The sequence below is a fragment of the Glycine soja genome, chromosome 4 (genome assembly GCF_004193775.1).
Source record: "Glycine soja cultivar W05 chromosome 4, ASM419377v2, whole genome shotgun sequence".
Lineage (NCBI taxonomy): Eukaryota > Viridiplantae > Streptophyta > Magnoliopsida > Fabales > Fabaceae > Glycine > Glycine soja.
In genome coordinates this window covers 45,510,209-45,535,296 of record NC_041005.1, presented here as the reverse complement: position 1 = coordinate 45,535,296, position 25,088 = coordinate 45,510,209, and the positions used below count along the sequence as shown (strand labels likewise).

Sequence of the window (25,088 nt, the reverse complement as noted above, 5' to 3'; positions counted from 1 at the left end):
CAAGATATTTAAACCGTGTGACTTGAGGGATAATATGGTCTCCTATTTTCACCTCTGAGTTAGAAACCCTCCTTCTTTTGTTGAACTTACATTCCATATACTCCGATTTGCTTCTGCTTAGGCGAAAGCCATGTGTTTCTAGAGCTCGTCTCCAAGTTTCCAACCTCTCATTCAACTCCTCCCTCGACTCTCCAAGGAGGACTATGTCATCTGCAAAAAGCATGCATCTCGGCGCTATCTCTTGGATTTGTTCCGTGAGGACATCCAGAATTAAGGTAAAAAGGTAGGGGCTAAGGGTTGACCCTTGATGTAAACCAATTGTGATGGGAAAATCGTCTGACTCTCCACCCTGTGTCCTAACACTAGTCGATACCCTATCATACATATCTTGGATAGCTCGAATATATGCAACCCTAACCCCTTTCTTCTCTAGAGCTTTCCACAAAATCTCTCTAGGCACTCTATCATACGCTTTCTCCAAGTCAATAAAAATCAAGTGCAAGTCTTGTTGGGCCATGCGATATTGCTCCATCACCCGCCGTAATAAATAAATCGCTTCCATGGTCGACCTTCCCAGCATGAAACCAAATTGATTCTCAGTAACTTGAGTCTCCTTTCTTAATCTCCGTTCAATCACTCTTTCCCATAATTTCATGGTATGACTCATGAGCTTGATTCCCCTATAATTTGCACAATTTTGTATATCCCCCTTGTTCTTATAGATTGGCACTAACGTGCTTCTCCTCCATTCCTCCGGCATGCGTTTTGACCTCAAAATTTCGTTAAAGAGTTCGGTGAGCCACTCAAGACCTCTATCCCCAAGAGTTTTCCACACTTCAATAGGTATGTTGTCTGGCCCCACCGCCTTACCATTACTCATTCTTTTCAATGCTTCCTTTACTTCCTGTTTCTGAATCCGACGATAGTACTTATAGTTCCGGTCCTCTTCTCTTGTGTCTAGACTGCTAGAGTCATATCCATATCCATCATTAAATAAGTTGTGGAAATACACCTTCCACCTTTCCTTGATATCTTTTTCATGCACTAAGACTTTGCCTTCTTCATCCTTAACACACTTTACTTGATCCAAATCTCTAGTCTTCCTCTCTCTACCCTTAGCAAGCCTATATATAGATCTTTCTCCGTCCTTGGTTCCTAGAGCTTGGTATAGTCCGTCAAAAGCTTGGGCTCTTGCCTCACTCACTGCCTTTTTGGTTTCATTTCTAGCTATCTTATACTTATCCCAAGTTTCAGAATTTCTACACCTAGACCACTCCTTGAAACACTCCTTTTTTACTCTAACTTTGCTCTGAACATTTTCATTCCACCACCACGATTCTTTACCCCTAGGTCCAAAACCTCTAGATTCACCCAACGTCTCTTTAGCCACTTTAATAATCTCTTGGGACATCTTGTTCCACATATCATTTGCACTTCCTTGTGATTATCCCCACCAACCCTTCCATATCTTTTGTTGGAAGATTCCTTGTTTCTCACCCTTCAAGTGCCACCATTTGATCCTTGGTGCTACCAGAGGACTTCTTCTCTTTGTCCTATCTCTAATTCTTACATCCATAACCAAAACTCTATGTTGGGTAGTCAAGCTCTCTCCCGGGATAACTTTATAGTTCAAGCAATACTTCCTATCAGACTTCCTGATAAGGAAGAAATTTATCTGAGAACATGTCCCTCCACTTTTGTAAGTGATAAGATGTTCCTCTCTTTTCTTAAACCATGTATTGGCTATAGAAAGATCCAAAGCCTCCGAAAACTCCAAGATGGATTTACCCTCCCCATTCATCTCCCCTAGGCCAAAACCCCCATGCACCCCCTCAAAACCTCTAGCCACGCTACCTACATGTCCATTGAGATCCCCTCCTAGGAAAACTTTCTCTCCTTGGGGTATATCCTGAAGTACCCCTTCTAGATCCTCCCAAAATTTTGCCTTAAAGTGTTCTGCTAACCCAACCTGAGGTGCGTACCCACTAATAACATTAAAGGTGTCCTGTCCCACTACCAATTTTAAGACTATGATACGATCTCCTACTCTTCTTACATCCACGACATCCTTCTTCCACTCCTTGTCCACAATAATCCCTACCCCATTTCTTGATCTGATTTTTCCCGTATACCACAGCTTAAATCCCGAGTTGTCTAATTCTTTCGCTTTTTCACCTGTCCACTTAGTTTCTTGTAGGCACATAAAATTGATCTTCCTCCTCACCATAACATCCACTATTTCCATAGATTTTCCAGTAAGTGTGCCTATATTCCATGTACCAAAGCGAATCCTCCTGTCATGAACTAGCTTCTTTACCCACACCCGTTCACGAAAATGTGGGAACCCTTGCTTACTTTTCACTACATCCGGGCGGCGATGCAGCGGCCCTTGCTCTTTTGACACTGTACTCGAGCCATACAGCGCGTTGCTTCCGGGCAACGACCTAGCATTCACATTATTACGTAATTGATCCATGTCATAGAGATTCGATAAAGTTTAACGTTGGCTGTCGAAAGCCTAACACAACCCTCTCCTTTTATCCGGGCTTGGGACCGGCTAAGAAAAGCAAAGCTACCCTAGGCAGGATTAAATTTTTTTAAGTAATTTTTTATTAAAAGTAAATTTCAGCTTTGAAGTAAATTTTTTTTTAGTTCTTATTTTGCAGTAAATTATTTTACTGCAAAATAAGAACTAAAAAAAAATTTACTTCAAAGCTGAAATTTACTTTTAATAAAAAATTACTTAAAAAAAATTAGCATACAAATTATTTTACTGGAAACTAACAAATAAAAAAATTATTGCCTCATTCAAATATTTAAAACTGAACAAGCAAATACAAAACTTTAGTTTGTATCGAGATTACTTTAAAATAATTACTTTAAAAAATTACTTATATTTGCTTGTCCCAGTACCTTTATTTTTACCCCAATTTATATCATTTTGCGAAAGTTTTGTTCGCCCATGGAGGCACCCATTATTTTCTAAAACTTTCATACTTATTACACTCCTATCAAATGCTTCACCTTACCACTTTCATCTCATTTCAGCTGAAATCAATTTCAAGTTTAATTCATCGCCTTAAATCAAGCACACACTAAAAGGTTTTCTTACAATCATTTATAATTAGAGTGTTAAGGAGCTTCTTTATGATATGATCAATAGGAATGCATTCTCTGTTAAAATATAACCTAATTTTCTATATATAATATAATTAATTATTCATAATAAAAAAATTACTTTCACAAAATTATAACACAAATTATAGTCTCATTCAAATATTTAAAACTGAACAAGTAAATACAAAATTTTATGCGGAATTCTTAGACACTCACAATTTTAAAATGAATTTGACGCCCTTAAATCTGACTATAGCAACGTTGAAGAAGCAATGAAATTTGAGCACGCAGCGTTGAGATGAATAAGCAACAAATTTAAAAACTAAAATTTGAGCACGCAGCGTTGAGATAAGAATTGAGAATTTGAGCTTATATAGCACTTAAATCGCTACCAGCACTGGCTATTTCTTCTTCCCTAACTCGCTGGTAGGAGTTGCAACTTGCCCTCAAGTTGCCAATGGCAGTTGCAACTCCCTACCTGAAAAAACGTACCCCTGCAAAAGCTGGAACCTCAAAAAAGCTGGAACCTAGGGCTGCAAAAGCAAAACCGCCAGTTTGACTGGCGGTTTGCTCACCTGTGCACGGACTCGCCAGAAGGAGAGGCGATTTGCAGATGTCGTAGAAATCGCCATCACCACTGGCGTTTTCCTTGCCACGTGGGAGATGGTCAGCAAACCGCCATTGCCAATGGCGGTTTGCTATATTTCCATGCATTTTACGTAACAAAACAACCCCCCCTTGTTAAATTTTTGAAAAGAACCCCATCTAGGGAAATATTTTGTAAAAGAATCCCAGATGGGGAAATTTGCCCTACTTGGGTGGATTTTAAGGCCAAGTACTGATTTTTCTCCCACACTGCTGAAGCATTAAAATTTATCCTAGGATATAATATTAAAAAATTAGACGGATCCGATTCATTATCTGAAACCGGTTAGTAATTAATCCGGTGGCATACCCGGATCAATTTTATTATGATTGTTTATGCATATAATTTAAGATGATAAAATAATAAGAGTGCAAAAAACAATAATAGAAATATAGAAGTTTTGTGCGTATTCTTTTTGTTCACGTGAAAATTGAACTTTGTATTTTAATTTAATTAATTATTATTTACATTTTTTTATTATTAATATATTTCACTTGAGTTATTAACTTTAATATTTTAATTATTATTTTAAATTTTAAAATATAAAATTATGGTTGAATTTTTTTTAATCAACTAATATTAATTATACTTATATATAATATATACATATATAATTTTAATTTTTTAATATAGAAGAGAGATCAAACCTGACCTATTATTGACCCACTAATTTATTATCTTTAATTGACTATCTTTACCACGGATCGGATTTCACAGTAACACATTTGATTTTTTTGTTTTGATATTTATTTATTTTTATTTCATTTTTTCTTGTATGTTTTTTCAAATCTGAACCTATGACACCTACTGCCGCCGCAACACTCACAACCTCCCCTCCTTCACCGTCAACCATGCCTTTCGTGTTGTGACCTTACTTTTCGGTTTCCTCTCTCTGACACCATCGCCGCCTGTAGCCCTTCTTTCCCCTTTCTTCACCACCAACAAAAACACAAACATTCATGGTTCCTTTAATCTCAGATCTAGAAACTCATGCACATGAAACCAAAGTGATGACCCAGGGAGCATTGCTGTCGGGAATAAATGGTGGTGAGACATTGGAGGAAGTTGAACGGGTTTCAGATTACAATAAGAAGAACAAGATAAAAGAAAGAACTTAAAAAAATTGTCTTTTTAATTTGAGAGGATAAAAATGGTTGAATCATGGATGCGAATGCAAATTCTGAAATATAGTCATGAATCTACACAGTGACGAAAAGGAACATATTCTAAAAAAAATTAAAAAAGGGAAACACAACCTACCTATAGCATGTATGGATGGTGGTGAGATAAATCAAAATCAATTATCAAATTATGATGGATGTGATTACTTTGAAAAAATCATGATGATACCATAGTTTTTGAGATAGTTATCATAATTTTAAAGGTATCTAAACATGTTATTGTACAGTAACAAAACATCATTTTTTTTGTTCTGCTTTTAAATTTATTTTTTTATTTCATTTTTAAATATTCTTTTATTCATTTTTTTCCTAGTAACAAACTTATTGTTACTGGTAAATTTGCTCCTTAACCGGTGAAGGAGTGAGTATTCTCTCTTAACACTATCTTAAATCCTCTTTTTATAATTGTTCAAAATTTATTAAAAATCATCATTGAGTAGATTTTCTTTCTTGATTTTTTAAAATTAATTTATATTAAATGAGAAGACAGAATTTATTTAAATTAATAATTTTTAATAAATTTTAACCAATCATAAAAATTTTAACCAATTACTAATGTACACCAAAAAAATTTAGGACAAAAATATCATTTTTTTATTTTTATTTATTTATTTTAGGATATTATAATAATTTTAGATATATAGTTAAAAAACAAAAAAAAAATCCCAGTTTTCTCTCTCGTCTCTCCTTTGTATCACAGGTATCAATGCATCTCCTCCTGCCACCACCATGAATATTCCAGCGACTGTAAGAAATCAAACGCAGAACCTTAGGGTTGTCCATAAGGATCATCAAAGGAAATTGGACCATCGTGCCATGTCTCGACGTGTGGCCTCCGATTAGTACTAGCGGCGCCACCTAACCTTTCATGCGCCGTTCACAACCATTGAACACCGCCACAAGGCATAGTGTGGCGCCAATCAACACGTTGCCAGCGTGGCCATGAACGACAACGGAGAACGAATATTCGACAACCATGCAGTGGAGCAGGGATGGAAGCATGTGTTTGTCCCCTAACTTTTTCTTAGTTTTATTTTTTAATATACATAATATTTTAAATTTTACATAATTATTTTTTATAGTTTAATTCTAGAAATAATTATATTTAAATGTTACTTTTTTAAAAAAAACTATAAAATAATTATCTTATAGTCTTTTTTAATGATAATGACATTATTTCTTTTTTAAAACAAATCTTCTACTTCCTTTTGAATAGATTTTATTATAATAATATTACTTTTTTCTCTTTTTAGTAAAAATTATTTGAGCCTCATTTATTTTTTATTTTTAATAAATTTTACTTTTATATTTTTTATATTATTTTAAAGTTTATAAATATTGTAATTGGGATCAAAAGACATTATTAGTCTTCCTTTGTGTTGAGTTGATTATAATTTATTTGAGAATTTAAAATTATTTATTATCTTTCGTCAATGGGACAAGCTTAATTATGAACATTATATACAATGTTCACAGCTTGAATTTTGAGACAGGTTAACAAATATATTTTCTTCTATTATTATTTTCTCTTCTCATCTTGATCTTTTTTATTGCCATTGTGATGCTCTAACATGCCTCTAACACTATTGATTAAGTTTTGGAAAAGCAAAGTAGGCATTTGTAATAGATTTTTTAAATATTTAATGTGCTTTCTATTTGAATATATTTCTATTTCTATTATGTCATTGAATTGTTTTGGAAAACACATATTATTAGTATTTTATTTAAAATTAATATTTATATACATTTATTAATTGAATAAATTTTAATTTTTAAAATTAGTCCCTGATATTTATTTCTGCCTCCGTCCGTCCCTGCAGTGGAGTTTGGGTTGTGGGGGCACGAAGCCCATGGCAACGTTTTTTGTCCATGCGGTTGATGATGCTGCAGGATTTTTTGTTTTTTTAATTAAATATCTAAAATTACCATAATGTCCTAAAATAAATAAATTAAAATAAAAAGAATGGTTTTTTGTCCTAAATTTTCTGTGTACATTACTAATGCCTCCAACTTAAAAAAGATGTGTGCGCATTAATAATTCCCTTTATATTAAATTTAAAAAATTTAAAATATTTTTTCTCTTAGAAATATTAGTTTAAACTAGTTTTGTTTTGGTCGATTTGACCGGTACATACGGATTCTAAAATAATCCAGGTTTTTTAGAGTAGATGAATCGGTGACAAGTCCGGTAATCCGATTTTCAAAATAATATGTTAAATCTATAAATTATATTTTAAATTTATAACAAAACAATTTATATTGGGATAAAGATTACTTTAACTATTGATAATGTTTTAAAAATATTAAATTTAATTTAGAAATAAAGATGAAAATCATAAATGGAATGAGATGATATATTAAGAAAAAAAATCCTAAAAACTTCTTATTGAATTAAAATTCTAAAAAATACTCTAGTTAAAAAATAGCTCATAAAATTAATCTCATTTAATTTATTCTAATTTATATATATATATATATATATATATATATATATATATATAATTTTTTATTTTAAATTCTTTTAAATTTTATATCATCAAAATAGTGAAATATGTATTTGTGGCTTTCTCTATATAAATTTAAAAAGTTATTTTAGACGAAGGTGTTTTTGGCTGTCATTTTTTCAACAAGAATAATATTAACAACTTTTCTTTGACAAGATTAGATTTTTAATATCTTTAATTCTAATGTGAATTTTAAAATTAATATCTTTAATATCTCTTTTTCATTTTTTAATATCTTTATTTCTAATTAATTTTTTTTTAAACTACCAATAATTAAAAGTAACATTGTTTTACTTTTACAATATAAATTATTTATCATAAATCTAAAATATAATTTAAATGTTAAAAACAATTATTTATTATAATTATAATTTATAGTTATATAAATGAATTTTTATTATAATTGTAATTGTTAAAAAAAAACTCAACGGGCTGAGTCATTAGTGAAGAAGCTCAAAACCAAAACCAAACCCTAACCTAGTCCAAACCCATAAAATGATCCGATCCTAAATCCTAATATCTTAAAACTGACAAATGAATAAATGAGAGTAGTAGTAGCCGACCAACTTGTCTTGGATGCTATAAAAGATTAGTATTTGACTTACCTGCCTAAGCTAATAACAATAACATGTTTATTATGTTAGTTGCTTCTCGTGTCACCTACACTCACACATCCTCGTCGTCTTCATCTTCGTTGCAACAAAGAAATCAAAACCACAACGAAAAGGGAGCGTCGTTTTAATGAATGCCATTTGATTTTCAGCTTTGACCCTCCCAACAACAACTACAATCACCACCTTAACTGTTCCCGCACCTAATACCATCGTGTTCTTCGTAATTCCATTAAATATCAACTGCAATAATTTTTGTTCGTTTTCTATTCCCAACAACAATCGACGACGTTGTTCGTTCCACATAGCTAGGGTTTCCGCCAATGCCGCCGGATTCCTCCGAGCTAGACCTCGACGATCCTGACATCGAGTTTGTTGAGGTTGATCCCACGGGTCGCTATGGTCGGGTCAGTTTGAAAATTCCACCACGCTCAATGCTGATCCTTCATGCATTCTATTTTTCCCTTTCATTATTTAGTTTTATTAATTAACTAATGCTTATTGATTAGTTTTGCATTGTATTGTAAAATGATTGGTTCGATTGATTTGATTTTCTTTGCTGTATTATTCTGCAGTACAAGGAAGTTTTAGGGAAAGGGGCTTTCAAGAAAGTGTATCCTTTTATTGTTTCTGATTTTTTCTACGCTTAATCAATAATAATCAATAAATATTAATGTATGTAAGTAGCATGGATTCGTTTTGGGATTCTTGTTTGCCATTAACTGTGAAATGGGAATGTAGATATCGAGCGTTTGATGAGTTGGAAGGGATTGAAGTGGCGTGGAATCAGGTTAAGGTGGCGGATCTGTTGCGTAACTCTGAAGATTTGGAGCGACTTTATTCAGAAGTTCATTTGCTCAAGACTTTGAAGCATAAGAATATAATTAAGTTTTACAATTCATGGGTTGACACCAAGAATGAGAACATCAACTTCATTACTGAAATTTTCACCTCTGGAACGTTGCGCCAGTGAGTCTCTTCTCTTTTGGCTTCTTGTTTGGTTTTTATTTATGACTTTGGTAAGCTTTGGTGTTTAAGTTTTTAACTTTCGTAATTTAGATACCGGAAGAAACATAAGCACGTTGATTTGAGAGCTGTGAAGAAATGGTCTAGGCAGATTTTGGAAGGCCTTTTATATCTTCACAGTCACAATCCACCGGTTATTCACCGAGACCTTAAGTGCGATAACATTTTTGTCAATGGGAATCAAGGGGAGGTGAAAATTGGTGATTTAGGATTGGCGGCTATCCTTCAACAGGCCAATTCAGCTCACAGTGTCATAGGTAACGTTTCCTGTGAAATTATTACATTTATTATTACCCTTTTCTTATGTGGAGTACTGTGGGTATCTTATTGCTGAAAGCATTTGTAATTCTTACTATGAGTCTAGGTACCCCTGAGTTCATGGCCCCAGAACTTTATGAAGAGGAATACAATGAGCTTGTTGACATCTATGCTTTTGGCATGTGCTTGCTAGAGTTGGTAACTGTTGAGTACCCATATATTGAATGTACCAATGCTGCTCAAATATACAAGAAAGTGACATCTGTAAGTGAAGTGCTCTGTTTTCAAAATGTTGGGACTATTTTACTTAACATGCTTTTTTTTTTCTTACAAGACTCATGTTTTTACTTAACATGTGATGCACACTGGTATTAGAATTATTAATTCCATCTCAATGTAGATGTATATAATATTCAATGAACTGCTAAAGCTCTTTAGTTTTTTAGAGTCTGTGATGTTTGTCAAACCCTTTGGATAATAGTACAACAATTTACACTTCAGCTTGATAAGAATATGAGATCATAAGACCACTTCTGCTGGTCCTTCTGTAAATAAGATGTAAAACCATGACATTTTCATGATCTGAATGTTTTTGAACTACTAAATTATACAGTCCAAATTATAGCTCTTTTTTGCCCCCATTGCTTGTTTTTATCAGTCAGCTAGTCAAAAGTATTGGATGGCATACAGACAAAAAAACAAATCCTAGAATACCTGAATTGGTGTTTTTTCTTCTTCTCCAGTTTCTGAATCCAAATTTTAATTTGCTTCTAGGGAATGAGAAATTCTAGGAATACATTCATTTGAACACACTCTCCAGAATTGGTTGGAATTGATTGGAAATCACAAAATTTTATGGTCTCACTTCCTACTTATTGAGCCCTGCTCATGATATTGTAGTCTCCAATAAAGAGAGTGTTAGAAGGAGTGGCAATAGTGCTCCTCTTCAGAGAATAATGGTTAACATATCTTCAGTAAAAATCATGTTATGTTATAGCTTTTCTTATGTATGAAATTGCTGAGATATGATCTAGAGGTTTTAAGTGGACTTCAGAAGTGGTTAGATTACAGCCTTTAAGGGTTGTAAAACTTGTAGAATTAAAATATTATTCTGGAAATTTTTTATTCAATCATAAAAATATATTTGTCTGTCTATATAGTCTTGTTGATATGTTGTGCAAAGAATCAAATAACTGTTCAGAAGTCTTTGGTTGAATGGTACTCCTGGTATTTATGGACTTGTTTGGTTCAAGGAATATTGTTTTCACCTTCTCGTCTTAATCTTTAAAAATAGGAAGCAAAGTTAAAGCAGAAAAAAGGTGTTTTTTCAATTATTAGTTAAAAAACCATTTTCTCAAACCAAACGGACCCTTATTGTCTTTTATTATCTTTATGTTCATTATTGGTGTTTCCTTTTCTCATAGGGAATAAAGCCAGCGTCATTGGCAAAGGTGGCGGATCTTGAAGTTAAAGCATTTATTGAAAAGTGTATTGCTGATGTATCGGAACGGTTGTCTGCAAAAGACCTCCTGATGGATCCCTTCCTTCAGTCAGATAATGATAATGATAGTGTAGGTCAATCTTCAAGATCTCAAACCCATCATTCAGGTAAATATAATCTGCATCTAAATTTTATAGTTAACTATCTTATTTTGTTTACCATCTGATGTATCGAATGCAGGAAATAGTTCTCATATAGCTGTTGAGCCAAGTAGGGAATTCACGGTGGAAGGTCAGAGGAGAGATAATCATACAATATTTTTAAAATTGCGAATTGCAGATTCCTCAGGTCTTCTCTCAATTTTATCTTGTTTTTTTTTAATCCAAAGAGGGTTTATCTATTTGCTTTTTCGTTGGTTCTGATGTTCATTTCCGTGTAGGTAATATTCGCAATATCCACTTTCCTTTTGATATTGAAGCAGACACATCAATCTCTGTTGCTAGTGAAATGGTTGAGGAGTTGGAACTCACTGATCAAGATGTTACAACTATTGCTAGGATGATTGATTCTGAAATTCGATATCACATTCCTAGTTGGAATTTCAGTGAAACTCCTCTTGACATTAACCATCAAGATTCAAGCTGTACCTCTGAAACTAGGCCAGAGACCTCTCCTATGAAAAATGATTCCATTGCTTCTCCTGGCAGTCTTGCATTAGAAATATTACCTTCAGGTCGTAGGTACTGGTCAGATTCACCAAGGGGAGTTGGAGGAAACTCTCCATCTCAACATTTTACTTCAATCTTGTCTAATGAAACAGGTGTGAATGCTGAGGAAGGCAACCTGATTACAAATGGTGATATTTCAGCTAATGATTGTGTTGATGGTACTGCTGAGCGGGAATGTGATGAGATTGCTGATTCCCCTTCCAGTGAGATAAGTATTACATCGGGAGCAACTAGTGAAAAATCTTCTCAGAAAGAAATATCTCGAAGTCTAAAAGATTCTGAAACGGAATACATCAATCAAATAACAACTAAATTGGAGAATTTGTTGGTTAAACAAAGAGAGGAGTTAGATGAACTAAAGAGGAAGCACAAATTAGCTGTCTCAGATCTTTTGATGGAAATTCCTCCAGAAATGTGCCAGAAGGTCCTAAACGTATGCAACCTGCAGATGCCTGACGGTGAAATGGCGATGCTTGTCCTTCATTAATCTAAATGACCCTTTGTGTGGTTTATGGTAGTAGTTCACTTAGAAAGCTCATCTTAGGAGTGAAATTTAGAAGTTGTGATCTTGCTTGTTGCTCGGAACTTGTGCACTGTTGATATTTTGGGTTTCATAATTCATGCATGAGAGGGTAATTTTTTAATGGCACGAGGTTCTTGGTATATATGTTGTCAAGAGGAATTGCAGGTGGGTTAACTGAGAACTGGGGAGTCATAGTCATCTTTGTAGGAGAAATCTCATTGAGGGACGACTTAATGTCCTAAGAACTTGGAGGACTTATGCTATTTCTGCATTTACCCAAAAAACATGGGGTTGAAATGAGAAATTAGCTTTGAGAGGTCGCAAGACTGGATTATATGGATTTCATTTCACATCTGTAAATAGTACAATTCATTAAACTATAGAAAAGTATACATTGTACATATGTAACTACTTGCTGTTGTTTCAGTTAACAGGAAGGTCTTCCCATCTAGTATTACAGGAAGGTCTTCTTCCCATTTGGTATTTCTGGGCTTGGAGGTCAACTACTGGAAATTTAAAATTTATTCCCCTGGATTATAATTTTAGTATTACTGACTTGTGTTTGGGCAGTATTTGTAAACTTGATTTTAAATGGATCTTTATTCTATAAAATTGATTTTTATTACAATTAGATTTGAAGGAAAATGACTTATATTTTTATATTTTTGTTTTAAAAATAATTTTATAGAAAAAATATTATAAAATTTCAACTTAATATAAAAACTACACTTCTTTTCAACTTCTAATTAAATGTGGTTCTAAGATTAAATTTCATTTTAGTTTTCTAAAACCAAACATCTGCATTTTTAATCTTGATAAGCATGTCAATAATATAGTTTTAAGCTGAATTGTTTTCTCCGTCACAATAAAATCTATCTATATATATATATATAAATTTAAGATTTTAAAATGAGACATGCCGAAACAAGGTAATTTTTCTAAGGTTTGAATGTCACAAATTAGTGCGTAATGAATAATTAATATAACTGGGACAAATTAATTATATAATTAATTGATAAATTGATTTTAAAATTCAAATATTTATTGGTCATAAAAAATTGTTTCATTTAACTATTTTTTTATAATTTGAACTGTATTTAAAAAATATGTTTATTAATTAATTTGTTTTTATATAAAATATTTATTGGTCATTAAAAATATTTTTAGTATATTGTTAAAGAATAGCTTTTTATAATTAAATTTACAAACAGAAATTTTTTAATAAATCTTTCATGTATAAATTAAAAATAATTACTTTTCTAATAAAAATGTTTGTGTTCTATTAATATGAAAATTTTAAATTCATAAAAAAATATGAAAATTAATTCAATTTGAAAAATTATATAAATAAATGCAAAATTGTATAGTTAAGCAGTAAAAAGACTTTGTTATAATATGTAGTTCTGTCATAATCTAATAAAATTGAAATTTATTAATTTGAAAATTTTATTATAATTAATTAATGTAAAAATAGGTAATTAACTAGTATTTTCATTATGTTATATGTCAATTATATGTAATCTAACTAATAAATATTTAATTTTAATTATTTTCAATCAATTCTAATTTTGTTCAGGATAATCGGATGAATATTTAAATCACACATTTAAGATCTTTTAAAAATATGTATGTTTAAACTGAATTTAAAACTACGTTTATAAAATTAATTAATTCTAAACAGTAAAAAATAAAATATTTTTTAGATATTAATTTTGTTATAATTAAATTTAAAATAAGAAAAAAATTAATATATTTTTAAATATTTTTATTATTATCAATATATTTTTTATTATGAAAATTCATTAATTTAAACAAATACTAATCTCAATCAATTATAAATATTCAAATCAATTAAAGATTTTACGCAATTGAACAGTATTACGGAATTAAATTAGGACGTTAAAAAAATATCACAATCAATTTACAAATTTGTAAATATATTGTTTCTGAATACTCATTTCCATAAAATGTATTAATTATTTCAATTAAATTACCATCCTAATTATTAATATATAATGATATTTTCATTTATACATTTCTAATTAACCTACATCAAATAGTCATATAAAAAACAGGAAATTGGTTTACATCTATCTTAAAATGGTTTATTCTTGATTTTTGTCTCTTGTGAGAGAGGTCTATATGTGATGGTAGATAGTTCTATAAGTTTATCTAAATCCCTTTAAGTTATGGAGGATGTATGTGATAAAATGTTATATAATATCTATTTCTTGATATGTATGGGTTGATGTTTATTATAAAAAATAATCAATTTCATTTGATCTAATAATTAATTTTTTTTCAGGTTTACTAATTGATTTTCTAGGTTAGTATAAATATTATCGAATGATGATTATTTTATCTATTTTAATACGTTTATTATTGTAAATTGATAATTTCCAAAAAATGGTTCATATAAGATTTTCATTGTAATTTCTTCTTCATATTTTTATAAGATACTTATTAAATTATTCATATACTAATTATTTTAGTTTTATAAAATCACTTTTAAACATGACAAATTTTATTTGTATAAATAACAATTATTTTGTTAAATAGAATTGAAATGATAATTAATTGAGATGAAAGAAATGGTTCAAGACATTCAATAAAACATTATATAATTTTAAATTATTATCTTTATAAGACTTATAATCAAAATTGTTATTATTATTATTATTGTTTATAGAAAAAATATAAAAAGTGAAATAGAAATATTTATTATATTAAAAATAACCCTATTTTTTAATAATTAAAATGATTTAATATGGTATTAAAACTTTTTATTAATTAATTCAAGTAGTTGTTAGTAATAATTTCTTTTAAAAAATATTTTTGGATTCTTAATGCTCACTATAATATTTAAGTGAATATTTTCTCTTAATATCATTACAATATTGGTCTGATAATTTTTAATTTAATTTTGCTTTTATTTTTATTTTAAAGTTTTATTTTAAGAAATATTCATGAATATCGTTCATATACTTGCAAATATTTATACATATACATGGATACCAGCATAAGAAAACATTGGTCCAAGTATGAGATAAACAAATGGTGTACTTTCATATGATTTGATGATGATGAGGAATTACTATTAGATCACCTCATACCATTGTTATTCTTTCTAACAATTTAGTCTATCAGACTATCAAATCATATTGGTAAACATTATTGGTATTTTTTATACAATATTTGTATTTAAAAATTATCATTTGAGTGATCGATTTATACATACGCATATATTAAAAATACAAATTTCACTACAATATTAACATGAAAATAAGCAACATCATACTTAATTTTACTAATATTTTTAAAATTTATATTCCTTTTTTATGACAATAAATATTAAAACAAATAATTGATAAATTTACGTACTAATAAATAATACTTCATATTTATCTTAAATAATATAAAATTGTATATATTAAAATAAAAACAAAATGTTAATTTCTGAGGGACTACACACTAGCATAATAAAATAAGAAAAAAAATAAATTATCGATAGAAAGATTTTTTTCTACTCAATAGATGGAGAGAAATTTAAGAAAACTATGTGATTCTTAACATTTTCAGACTATAAATAACCAAATGACAAGAGAAATTATTTTAAAAAATTTAAAATTTATGAGGAATAAAGATATCTTAAAAATTTTAAATTAAATTAAATTATATTTATAGAGACAAAAAATATAGTAGGAAGAAATTTGAGCTTGTTGCTTTGATATTTCAACCTTAATGAATTAGAACGTCACCGTTATAGTATTATTGTTTTCATATTTCAAGGTCCCAGAAATACTGGATATTATTTTCATTCTATTAATTTTATTTTTTCACTTAATAATAATAAAACTAAAAAAATCATCATAACCAAACAGCTTTATATATATATAACAAATAAAATAGGAGAGGACAACAATAAGTACATGCGTACTGATGAATTCCATGGGAATATTTTTTTAAGTGTAAAAGGTTTCTCTTAAATAAATATTCTAATTTATTTGGAAAAAAAATATCAAAGTGATAAAATTAAATTATGAGAAAAACCCTTTTATTGCAAGTAAAACTTAGAAACTTATGATGGTAAGTTATTAAGTTATTTTTTTTATTAATTTTTATTTTCTCATCTTATTTCCAAAAAAATTTATTTTAAATTTAATAACTAACTTATATAAATATTTTCATACTTTATAATTTTATATAAAATGTCCTTTGTATAGAACAGTCCAATTAAAGTATTTATTTTTAAAATCACTTAAATCACTTTTCACTCAACATGTCTAAATATAAAATTTTAGGGAAGAATGATATGGAAATGGGAGACTAACAAAATGGTCAAATAGCTCATTGCTACTTCTTGTACCAACAAAAAAAAATAGTCTATGGTTAGTTGAAAATTATTAAAAAAATCATAAAATTTTGTAAGTCTTTATATTTAAAAGAGTTACCAAAGATGATTAAACTCTTTCAATAACATAATCATAAAAAAAAATCATTGAATAAATTTGTCTTTGGACAAACAAGGTAAAAATAAAGAGTGGATTAGAAAGATTGTGCTTAATAACAAAACCAAACAACTAAATATAAAGGAATAAGTTTGTAACTTTTATTAATGAATTTGATATTAGTTTACAGTGATATATATACAAGTGAACAGCCCTAATACGTAGTGAATCAAGCTACCAATCTCCTAATAATTCTCAACAAATCAGAATTAGAAATAACAGATTTGCACAGATTTGCACGGCTAAATAATTAAAGGAATTGAAAACTAATTATTATGATTGATATCCTCCCGCAAGTTGTATAATCTGGATGAGAGATGCAACTTGGACAGTAGCGATTCGAACCGAGGGCGAAGCAGAGGCTTTGTTAGAATATCAGCAAGTTGATCATTGGTAGACACAAAAGACACTCGAAACTTGCCATGTTGAACATGTTCTCGGACAAAGTGGTAGGCTAAGGCTATATGTTTCATCCGAGAGTGGAAGACAGGATTAGCACTGAGATTTGTGGCACCAAGATTGTCACAGTATATGACTGGATTGGCAGTGGGCATGTGACCAAGTTCTGTGAACAAGGAAAGAACCCATAATAGTTCACTAGCCGTGTCAGCCAAGGCTTTGTATTCTGCTTCAGTTGATGATCGAGCAACATAACGTTGTTTGCGGAAGCTCCAGGAGATGGGAGTGTTACCGAGATACAACAAGTAACCAGTGGTTGAAACATAATCATCCTTGTCACCAGCCCAATCAGCATCCGAGTAGGCATGAAAGGTCAAAGGAGCAGTCGCTGAGATGAAGACTCCTTTGTCACAAGAGCCCGCCAAATATCGGAGCACTCGTTTGAGTGCAGACCAATGCGCCGTTCTTGGATTTTGCATGAACTGTGCGAGTTTGTTAGTGCTGAAGGCGATGTCTGGACGTGTAAGACTCAAGTATTGAAGGCTTCCAACCAGTGTGCGGTACTCCTTTGGAGAGGGTAGGAGATCACCAGAATCCTTAAGTAATTGAACACTCGCTGACAAAGGAGTGGATGCTGGTTTTGTATTTGTCATGCCTGATTTATGTAGCAGATCAATGATATATTTCCTTTGTGAAAGAAACATTCCTGCAGCGGAAGGAATTACTTCGACACCCAAGAAATAACTGAGACATCCAAGATCTTTTAACGAAAACCGAGCAGCAAGTGTGGCAATGAGTTTGGACAGCTCTGCAGATGAATTTCCAGTCATAATTATATCATCAACATATACTAATAAGTAAAGTGTAACCTCTGGTTTTTGGTAGATGAAAAAAGATGCATCTGCAGTGGAATTGACAAAACCAAGGGAGAGCAGGAATACGCGAAGCTCCGTATACCCGGCGCGGGGTGCTTGCTTCAGCCCATAGAGTGCCTTTTTGAGGCGACAAACATGATCAGGGAAGTTTTTGTTGACAAAACCAGGTGGTTGTATCATGAAGACTTCCTCCTTAAGTGTCCCTGGAAGAAATGCATTGTTGACATCAAGCTGACGTATGGGCCACCCTTGACGAACTGCAAGAGTTAGGACAATGCGAATGGTCACCGGTTTAACAACGGGGCTAAAAGTTTCTGTATAGTCCCAACCAGAGCGTTGGTGAAACCCTTTGGCGACTAACCGAGCCTTGTAACGATCAATTGATCCGTCTGGATTTCGTTTGATTCGAAATACCCATTTACAGCCAACCAAATTTTGATCAGAGGACCGACTGACAAGATCCCAAGTGTTGTTGTGGTGTAAGGCATCAAATTCGGCTTGCATGGCTGAGCGCCAATCAGGGTCGCGAAGGGCCTGGGTGATGGTGTTGGGTTCAACGAGAGAGGAGGCTTGGACATGGAGATTAAGCTTTTGGATGGGTTTGATAATGTTGTTTTTAGACCGAGTGATGATCCCACCTCCATTTGGGTTGACAATGGTTTGGGGTGGTGGAGCAGAGAGTTGCGGGGATGATTGTGAGGTTGGAGGAGGAGATTGAGTGGGGTTTGTGGGTTCGGTAGAGGACTGGGCCATATATGGGGAGTTGGTGATGGATGGGGAGGAAGGGGCAGGAGATAAATCTTCCGGTGGGTTCATGGGTTGTAAGATGGAGAGTTGAAGTGGGCCTGTTTGTTGCTCCGGACTTGGACTAGCGTGAGTTACTAGGGAGTTGAACGGGAATTCAGATTCAACGAACTTCACATGCCGAGAGGTGTAGATCCTTCCTGTTGTGGGATCGAGACACAAATATGCATGTTGATCAGCCGAGTAACCTACAAAAACACACATAGCAGACTTTGGTGCAAGTTTATGGTTAGCATATGGTTTAATCCAGGGAAAACAAAAACATCCAAAACACTTTAACTTATGATAATCCGGACTAATGTTGAGCAATTTAGAATAGGGTGATTGGTACCCAAGAATTGGAGTTGGGAGGCGATTTATGAGATAAGCGGCGGTGGTCATGGCGTGAGGCCAATAGGTGAGGGGCAAGCCCGAGTGATGGAGAAGAGAGAGACCGGTTTCAACAATGTGACGATTCCGGCGTTCTGAAATTCCATTATGTTCAGGTGTATGAGGTGGCGTTGTATGATGACTTATACCATGATTTAGTAAAAAAGGGCGAAGACCAATATATTCGTCACCATTGTCTGTGTAAAGAATTTTTATTTTGTGATGATAGAAATTTTCAACTAGCGATTTAAATTTGGGAAATATAGTTTGCACATCAGATTTTCGTTTCATTGGATATAGCCAAATATAGCGAGTAAAAATATCAACAAACATGCAATAATAGCGAAGACCATCAATTGATAAAATATGAGAAGTCCAGACATCAGAGAAAATTATTTCTAATGGATAACAAGATTTAAGAGTGGATTCATGGAATGGAAGTTTATGACTTTTGCTAATTTGACACGAGTTACAATCGGATTGCGGAAATTTATTTGAGCCTAAGGAAAAATGTTTCTGAACAAATTTGAAAATAGAAGATGAAGGGTGCCCAAGCCTATGATGCCATGATGCAGAGGATTATGTTCGAACCATGTGGACGGAGGGTGAGGTGGCGGGCCAGAGATAGAGTCCATCCACACATGAGCCTTTATGGGTTGTGTGACCCGTCTGCAAGTCCTTCACATAAAAAGAGTTTGGAAGGAAAACAACAGCAGAGTTGGTTTGTTGGGTAAGTTTAGAGATAGAGATTATTTTTTGTTTCATGGAAGGAACACACAAAGCATTAGACAAGGATAAATCATTAAGTAAAAGTGTTCCAGAATGAGTGATGTTTAAACCTGAACCATTACCCATAAACAGTGAGTCAGGACCAGTGTACGGATGATGAAGCGCCAGATTATCGAGATCATTGGTTACGTGATATGTCGCTCCACTGTCAAACAGAAAATCATGTTGCGATGGGCCGGCAGTTGCAGTATTGACCTGAACCTGTCCAGTGTGAGCCGGAGAGTTACGAGGTGGCGGTGGGACACTAGGATGCTGCTGCTGGAAGGTTTTGCACTGAGAGAGAACATGACCTTTGATGTTGCACCACTGACAGCGGCCGAGAAAAGGTTTGCGAGATGCTTTGGCATAGGTGTTTTTGAGAAGGATCCAGAGATCATGCGAGGTCTTGGTTTGAGACACCAGGGAGGCCACTTCATTAGAGAGAGTGGTGAGGAGAGCACCATATATAAGGCAGTCCTGTCGACGCCAGGTTTGGTAAGCAGGATTCTGAGTTGTTACCGGAAGTGATGCAGTGGTGGGGGTCGTTTCCGACGGAGTCGGCGTCGAAGATGTTGGAGCGGTGAGGATCGTTTCTGACGGCGCAGGAAAAGATCCATCTGGATATTGGAGGAGATCATAGCCATCAAGGAGAGCTTCAACTTGTTGTTTCCAATTAGGATAATTGTTGGGAAGAAGTTTGGTGACATTGGTGAAAGTGATGCAAGCAAGGGGTTTGGATGACTCATGGGGGTTGGGAATGAAGGAGTTGTTGTCGGCCATGGGAGGCAAGGGTGGGGAACGACGTCCTTAATTGAAGAAATAGGGAATGGGTGGATCGTTTAAGCTGATACCATATAGAGGAATAAGTTTGTAAATTTTATTAATGAATTTGATATTAGTTTCCAGTGATATATATACAAGTGAACAACCCTAATATGTAGTGAATCAAGCTACCAATCTCCTAATAATTCTCAACAAATCAGAATTGGAAATAACAGATTTGCACAGATTTGCACGGCTAAATAATTAAAGGAATTGAAAACTAATTATTATGATTGATACTAAATAGGAACACACATTTTTATTTTTTTTCATTTCCTTCCTAGTTGTTAACACACAAGCAATACAAGAGAATAGACACAAACAAAGCAACCAATCATCCAATCTATTTCAAGTTAAGCTTGTTGTCTGATCATATCCTTCCACTATTCTTTTTCCCTTGTTACTCGCATATGTATTGAACCAAATATTAAAATTTGTAAATATTAAATCAGTTAGTAGTGTTTAACTTAGAGATGGAGTACACATATATATACACATGTTAGTCTTGGTTTTTTTAGCCTGATATCATTTTTGTTGATATATAATTTTATTAAATCATTATATTATATATATATATATATATATATATATATATATATATATATAAATAACATATCAACAAATCATCTTTATCCATGGGTTAGCATGTTTGTTTTTTTCATCCAAGTCGTGGGTTTGATCTGATTAGGACAAATTAGTTTGACATTTCATTAAAAGATACAACATAATTTCTTACACTCCAGGGAGTTGAGGGATGATTCCTCAAATTTTTTTTAAATACATTGTTGTTACTTGTTGCAATGAGATTTTTGGAGGTGGAATGCTGAACTCACTCACACTGGGTAAAACAGTGAACCACACAAAAACCCGTGAAACCAAACTAAGATACACCTTGTACTTAGTTTTGGTCCATAATAATAATACATTAGATTGTTTATAAAAAATTAATTAAAAATTATTTATTCTTTTAGGTAGCGCTAATTATTTGAGTTGTATTTTTTAGTCATTGGATGAGAATAAAAAATGAATTTGATAATTTTATGTAAAATGTTGTACTCTAAGTTTTTGTTTTTTCCTGGAACATCAAGTCTTATGATTGATTGAATAACACTTTTTATGCATTACTTACTTTATTAATTAATAAGATGAATTCTATATATAACACATAGATGTCTTTTGTTAATATAAATCTTTGTTTCATATATACTAGGATGATTTATTTTCTTGTAATTTTTTTTAATATTGGCATTTTTTCTACAAAATTGTTATGCAAATATTGTTGATTTTTTGTTGTTGTTGAAATTTTTTTAAAAAAATTAAGAATAATATTTTCAATATTTTATGTTTACTATTAGACCAAAGGTATAAAATTACAAAAAACCAATAAAGTAATATATATATATATATATATATATATATATATATTTATATCCTAAAAGACAATTAATTAATATAATAATTAATATTCATATAATATAATTAAATGCTTAAGAAATTATATTATAATTTTTATACCTTTAATTTACATATTGCAATCTTAATAATCTTGCTCCTCCCAACCAAAATTTTAAGATCTTGATTGGGGGTTGCTTGATGATGTTGCATATGGAAGAAGGTGTCGGATGACAACAGTCTTGTACATAGTGCACTACTACAAAATAGCTTTTTACGACACAAGATCTACGACGGTTCTATAGAACTGCCTTAAAATGCCACGTGGTGGCATTTTTGTAATTATGGAAGTTATACTTAAGAATTACGTCGCAAAATTTACTATGGTCATAAAAGACCGACGTAGAATGGGACCTAGTGGCATTTTTGTAATAATGTTCAACAAAGACAACGACAGTCTTTGTTGATAACTGCCTTTGTTGACTTATTAAAAATAATTAAATGCCCTAGGTGTGCGCATGCCCGATCGAAAATCAATCTCCCTCCCTCTCGCCCTCTGTAGTGCCTTCGTTTGGTGAACTCACTCCATCATGCTGTCGTGCCTCTGTCTGCTCAACGGTTGAGGTCGCGCACACTTTGTAGGTCAAAATCAATCTGCCTAGCTTGCCTCTGTATATGTCATTGTCAAGTCTGTTTTGCTTATTAAAATATTTTCTACCTTTATATATTGTTTGTTCTTCATGCTTTATTTTAGAGTTATACTGAAGCATACTCAAAGAAGCTTAAGTGAAACTTGAATTTTAAATCACTTGAGATAGTGCATGCATATAAGTCATAGTTCACCTTTTTATGATAGAAATCAAAGTGAATTAATTTAACATGAAAAATAAATTGGAAGAAGAAACATAGTAGAGTAAGGTGCAGGCTTCATACCAAACACCATAAGCAGAGCTTTTTCAATAGAGTCAGGAAGCTTGGGACAAACAAAAGGACCAACTATAAAAGGAGCAATAAATCTTGTAACCCATTATGTTTTCCAAATTGAAGCACAACCTTCTCAGTAGATTTGCATTTAGATTTGAATTCATAGGTTCCACTACTATGACACAACCTAATAATCCCGAAATATCAATTTTAATTGAAACTCATGTAACCATGTTGTGTCTGTAGTAGTATGGGTATTTAGTCTTGCCCAAAGTCTGTATTTATTTAGTTGGGGCCAATCTTACCTAAGATTTTGACATTGGGAGATTAATTTGTGTTTTGGGTTGTAGAGAGCACATGGCTTGAGTTCCAATTGTTACATTAAATTGCAAACACATGTTGGTGGCTTAAGGTTATTTGATGGTCTTTGAAAATTTAATTTTGGTAATATGTATGCCTGCAGTTGCTACTTGTTGAAATTTCTATGTTCTATGTCATGTAATGATTAAGCAAGATTTTTTTTTGCAGGCCAATATCTGACATCTCTAGTGATCTTACCATCGAAGTAGGAGCATCAACCTTCGCACTTGACAAGGTAAAGGAAACTAGCTGCCCTTCTGATAAGAGGTTAAACATTCAACATTGTTTTCTTAGGGTTCATAAGTTTTATTTTGTCATCAAACATGTATAACCAATAATGTTATACTTTTAGTAGTTTGACTAATTAGTGTATGCATCATTAGCACCTTTGAAGAGAATTTCATGCCAAACCTTAGTCCATTAGCATTAATGGTTGATAAGTGGTAACAAAATCATGAATATTTCCATGCTATGTTTTTTAATGGCTTCTACTTATGGCTACGTTAAACAAAAACTAGGAAAAAGAAGGAATATAAATATATAATTTTGTGGTACCATGAGAAACAAAAAACTGTCAAGATTTTCACCATGTACTAAATAAGCATCTATATCTCTCATTTTATATTGAAACAGAATTTAAGATGGTTATAAAATAATCGTCTTAGATTTGGTAAAAAACTAAGGCGGTTCTGCAAATACCTGTCGTAAATGTTGCAACTTGGGGACCAATTTTTACGACGGTCGCCTCCCACCCGTCGTAGAATACCGACATTTCAAAGGCAGGTTTTCCTGAGAGCCGTCGTAGATGTGGCTGCCTGCAGACGCAACTTTACGACGGGTGTCCCCGAACCATCGTAGTCATGCATCAACACTACGTCGGGTTTGCCACAAAAACTGACTTTGACCAGGGGATATTCTAAGGCGATTTAATAACCGTCGTAGTTATACTAGTACCATACTACGACTCTGCCTTCTAAGACGGTCGTAAACCTTCTTAGAATGTCTTGTAGGACCGACTTAAAATACCTTATTTCTAGCAATGGTGATTTGATTAACATGGGTGAGTCGTAATTTGATTTTTACTGCACATAACATAACATAGGTGAGGAATGTCTAAGTGAAAAAATAAAAAATAAAAATAAAGATATGCTTATGGCAATGGAACAATATTAATGCAAGGGATGACACAACAACATTATTTTCAGAATGGATTAATATGAATGCTAGAGCATGTGTTGATATTAAATGAAGAATGGGGTATCATGTGTGAATTAAGTACGGGAAAAAAAGGAAATGTACAATGTTTGGGGAGAGTGGTAGATATTTTGAAGGAAGGTTACATAGTGCAGGGTTGGGTACGTGTGCAGCATGGAGTAGGGCGGGGAATGTAGAATTTTTAAATAGGTACAGAAGGGGTTGATATATATATATATATATATATATATATATATATATATATAGTTACTAGTTATACTCAGGTGTGATATCATTGTCATGGGACCCTGAATAGAAGTCAGCGAAATTCATGAAAGTTGCAGTGGTAAATACAATTGGAAATGCAAATAAGGACATGGTTCGCAAAGGAAGATAATCATGTGAATATCATTGCACCACGAAATGAATCTTGTGTGCTTTGAAGTAAGGGCCTCACGAATCAAAGCAACCAACATTGGGTGTTAGGAGTAGGTGGCCTCACTGGAAAAGGTGTTACAGGAAGAAAACATGAAATGGAAATATGGGGAAAGGCGTTGTTGATGTGTAGCATTGCAAAGTCCATTGTGAGATCTAACATGAGATAGAAATACGGGGATTGCTACATGTTAAAGTAAAAG

General features: G+C 32.6%; 1 protein-coding gene across 1 annotated transcript; it reads left to right on the top strand.

The window, feature by feature from the left end:
• Positions 1-8,014: 8,014 nt before the first annotated feature.
• On the top strand, positions 8,015-12,615 carry LOC114409878 (probable serine/threonine-protein kinase WNK3). The gene is made up of 8 exons (XM_028373527.1): positions 8,015-8,466; positions 8,635-8,672; positions 8,801-9,028; positions 9,119-9,342; positions 9,450-9,607; positions 10,768-10,951; positions 11,025-11,132; positions 11,224-12,615. Exons 1-8 carry the CDS (start codon positions 8,383-8,385, stop codon positions 11,997-11,999), a joined length of 1,800 nt encoding a protein of 599 aa, XP_028229328.1. The 5' UTR covers positions 8,015-8,382; the 3' UTR covers positions 12,000-12,615.
• The last annotated feature ends 12,473 nt before the right edge of the window (positions 12,616-25,088 follow it).

What these genes read in the sequence shown, in the direction of transcription:
- LOC114409878 (XM_028373527.1), top strand. Translation starts at nt 8,383, where the DNA reads ATGCCGCCGGATTCCTCCGAGCTAGACCTCGACGATCCTGACATCGAG. An exon ending in TTCAGCTCACAGTGTCATAG is followed by an intron (nt 9,343 to 9,449) that starts GTAACGTTTCCT and finishes CTATGAGTCTAG; the next exon opens with GTACCCCTGAGTTCATGGCC. An exon ending in TATACAAGAAAGTGACATCT is followed by an intron (nt 9,608 to 10,767) that starts GTAAGTGAAGTG and finishes CTTTTCTCATAG; the next exon opens with GGAATAAAGCCAGCGTCATT.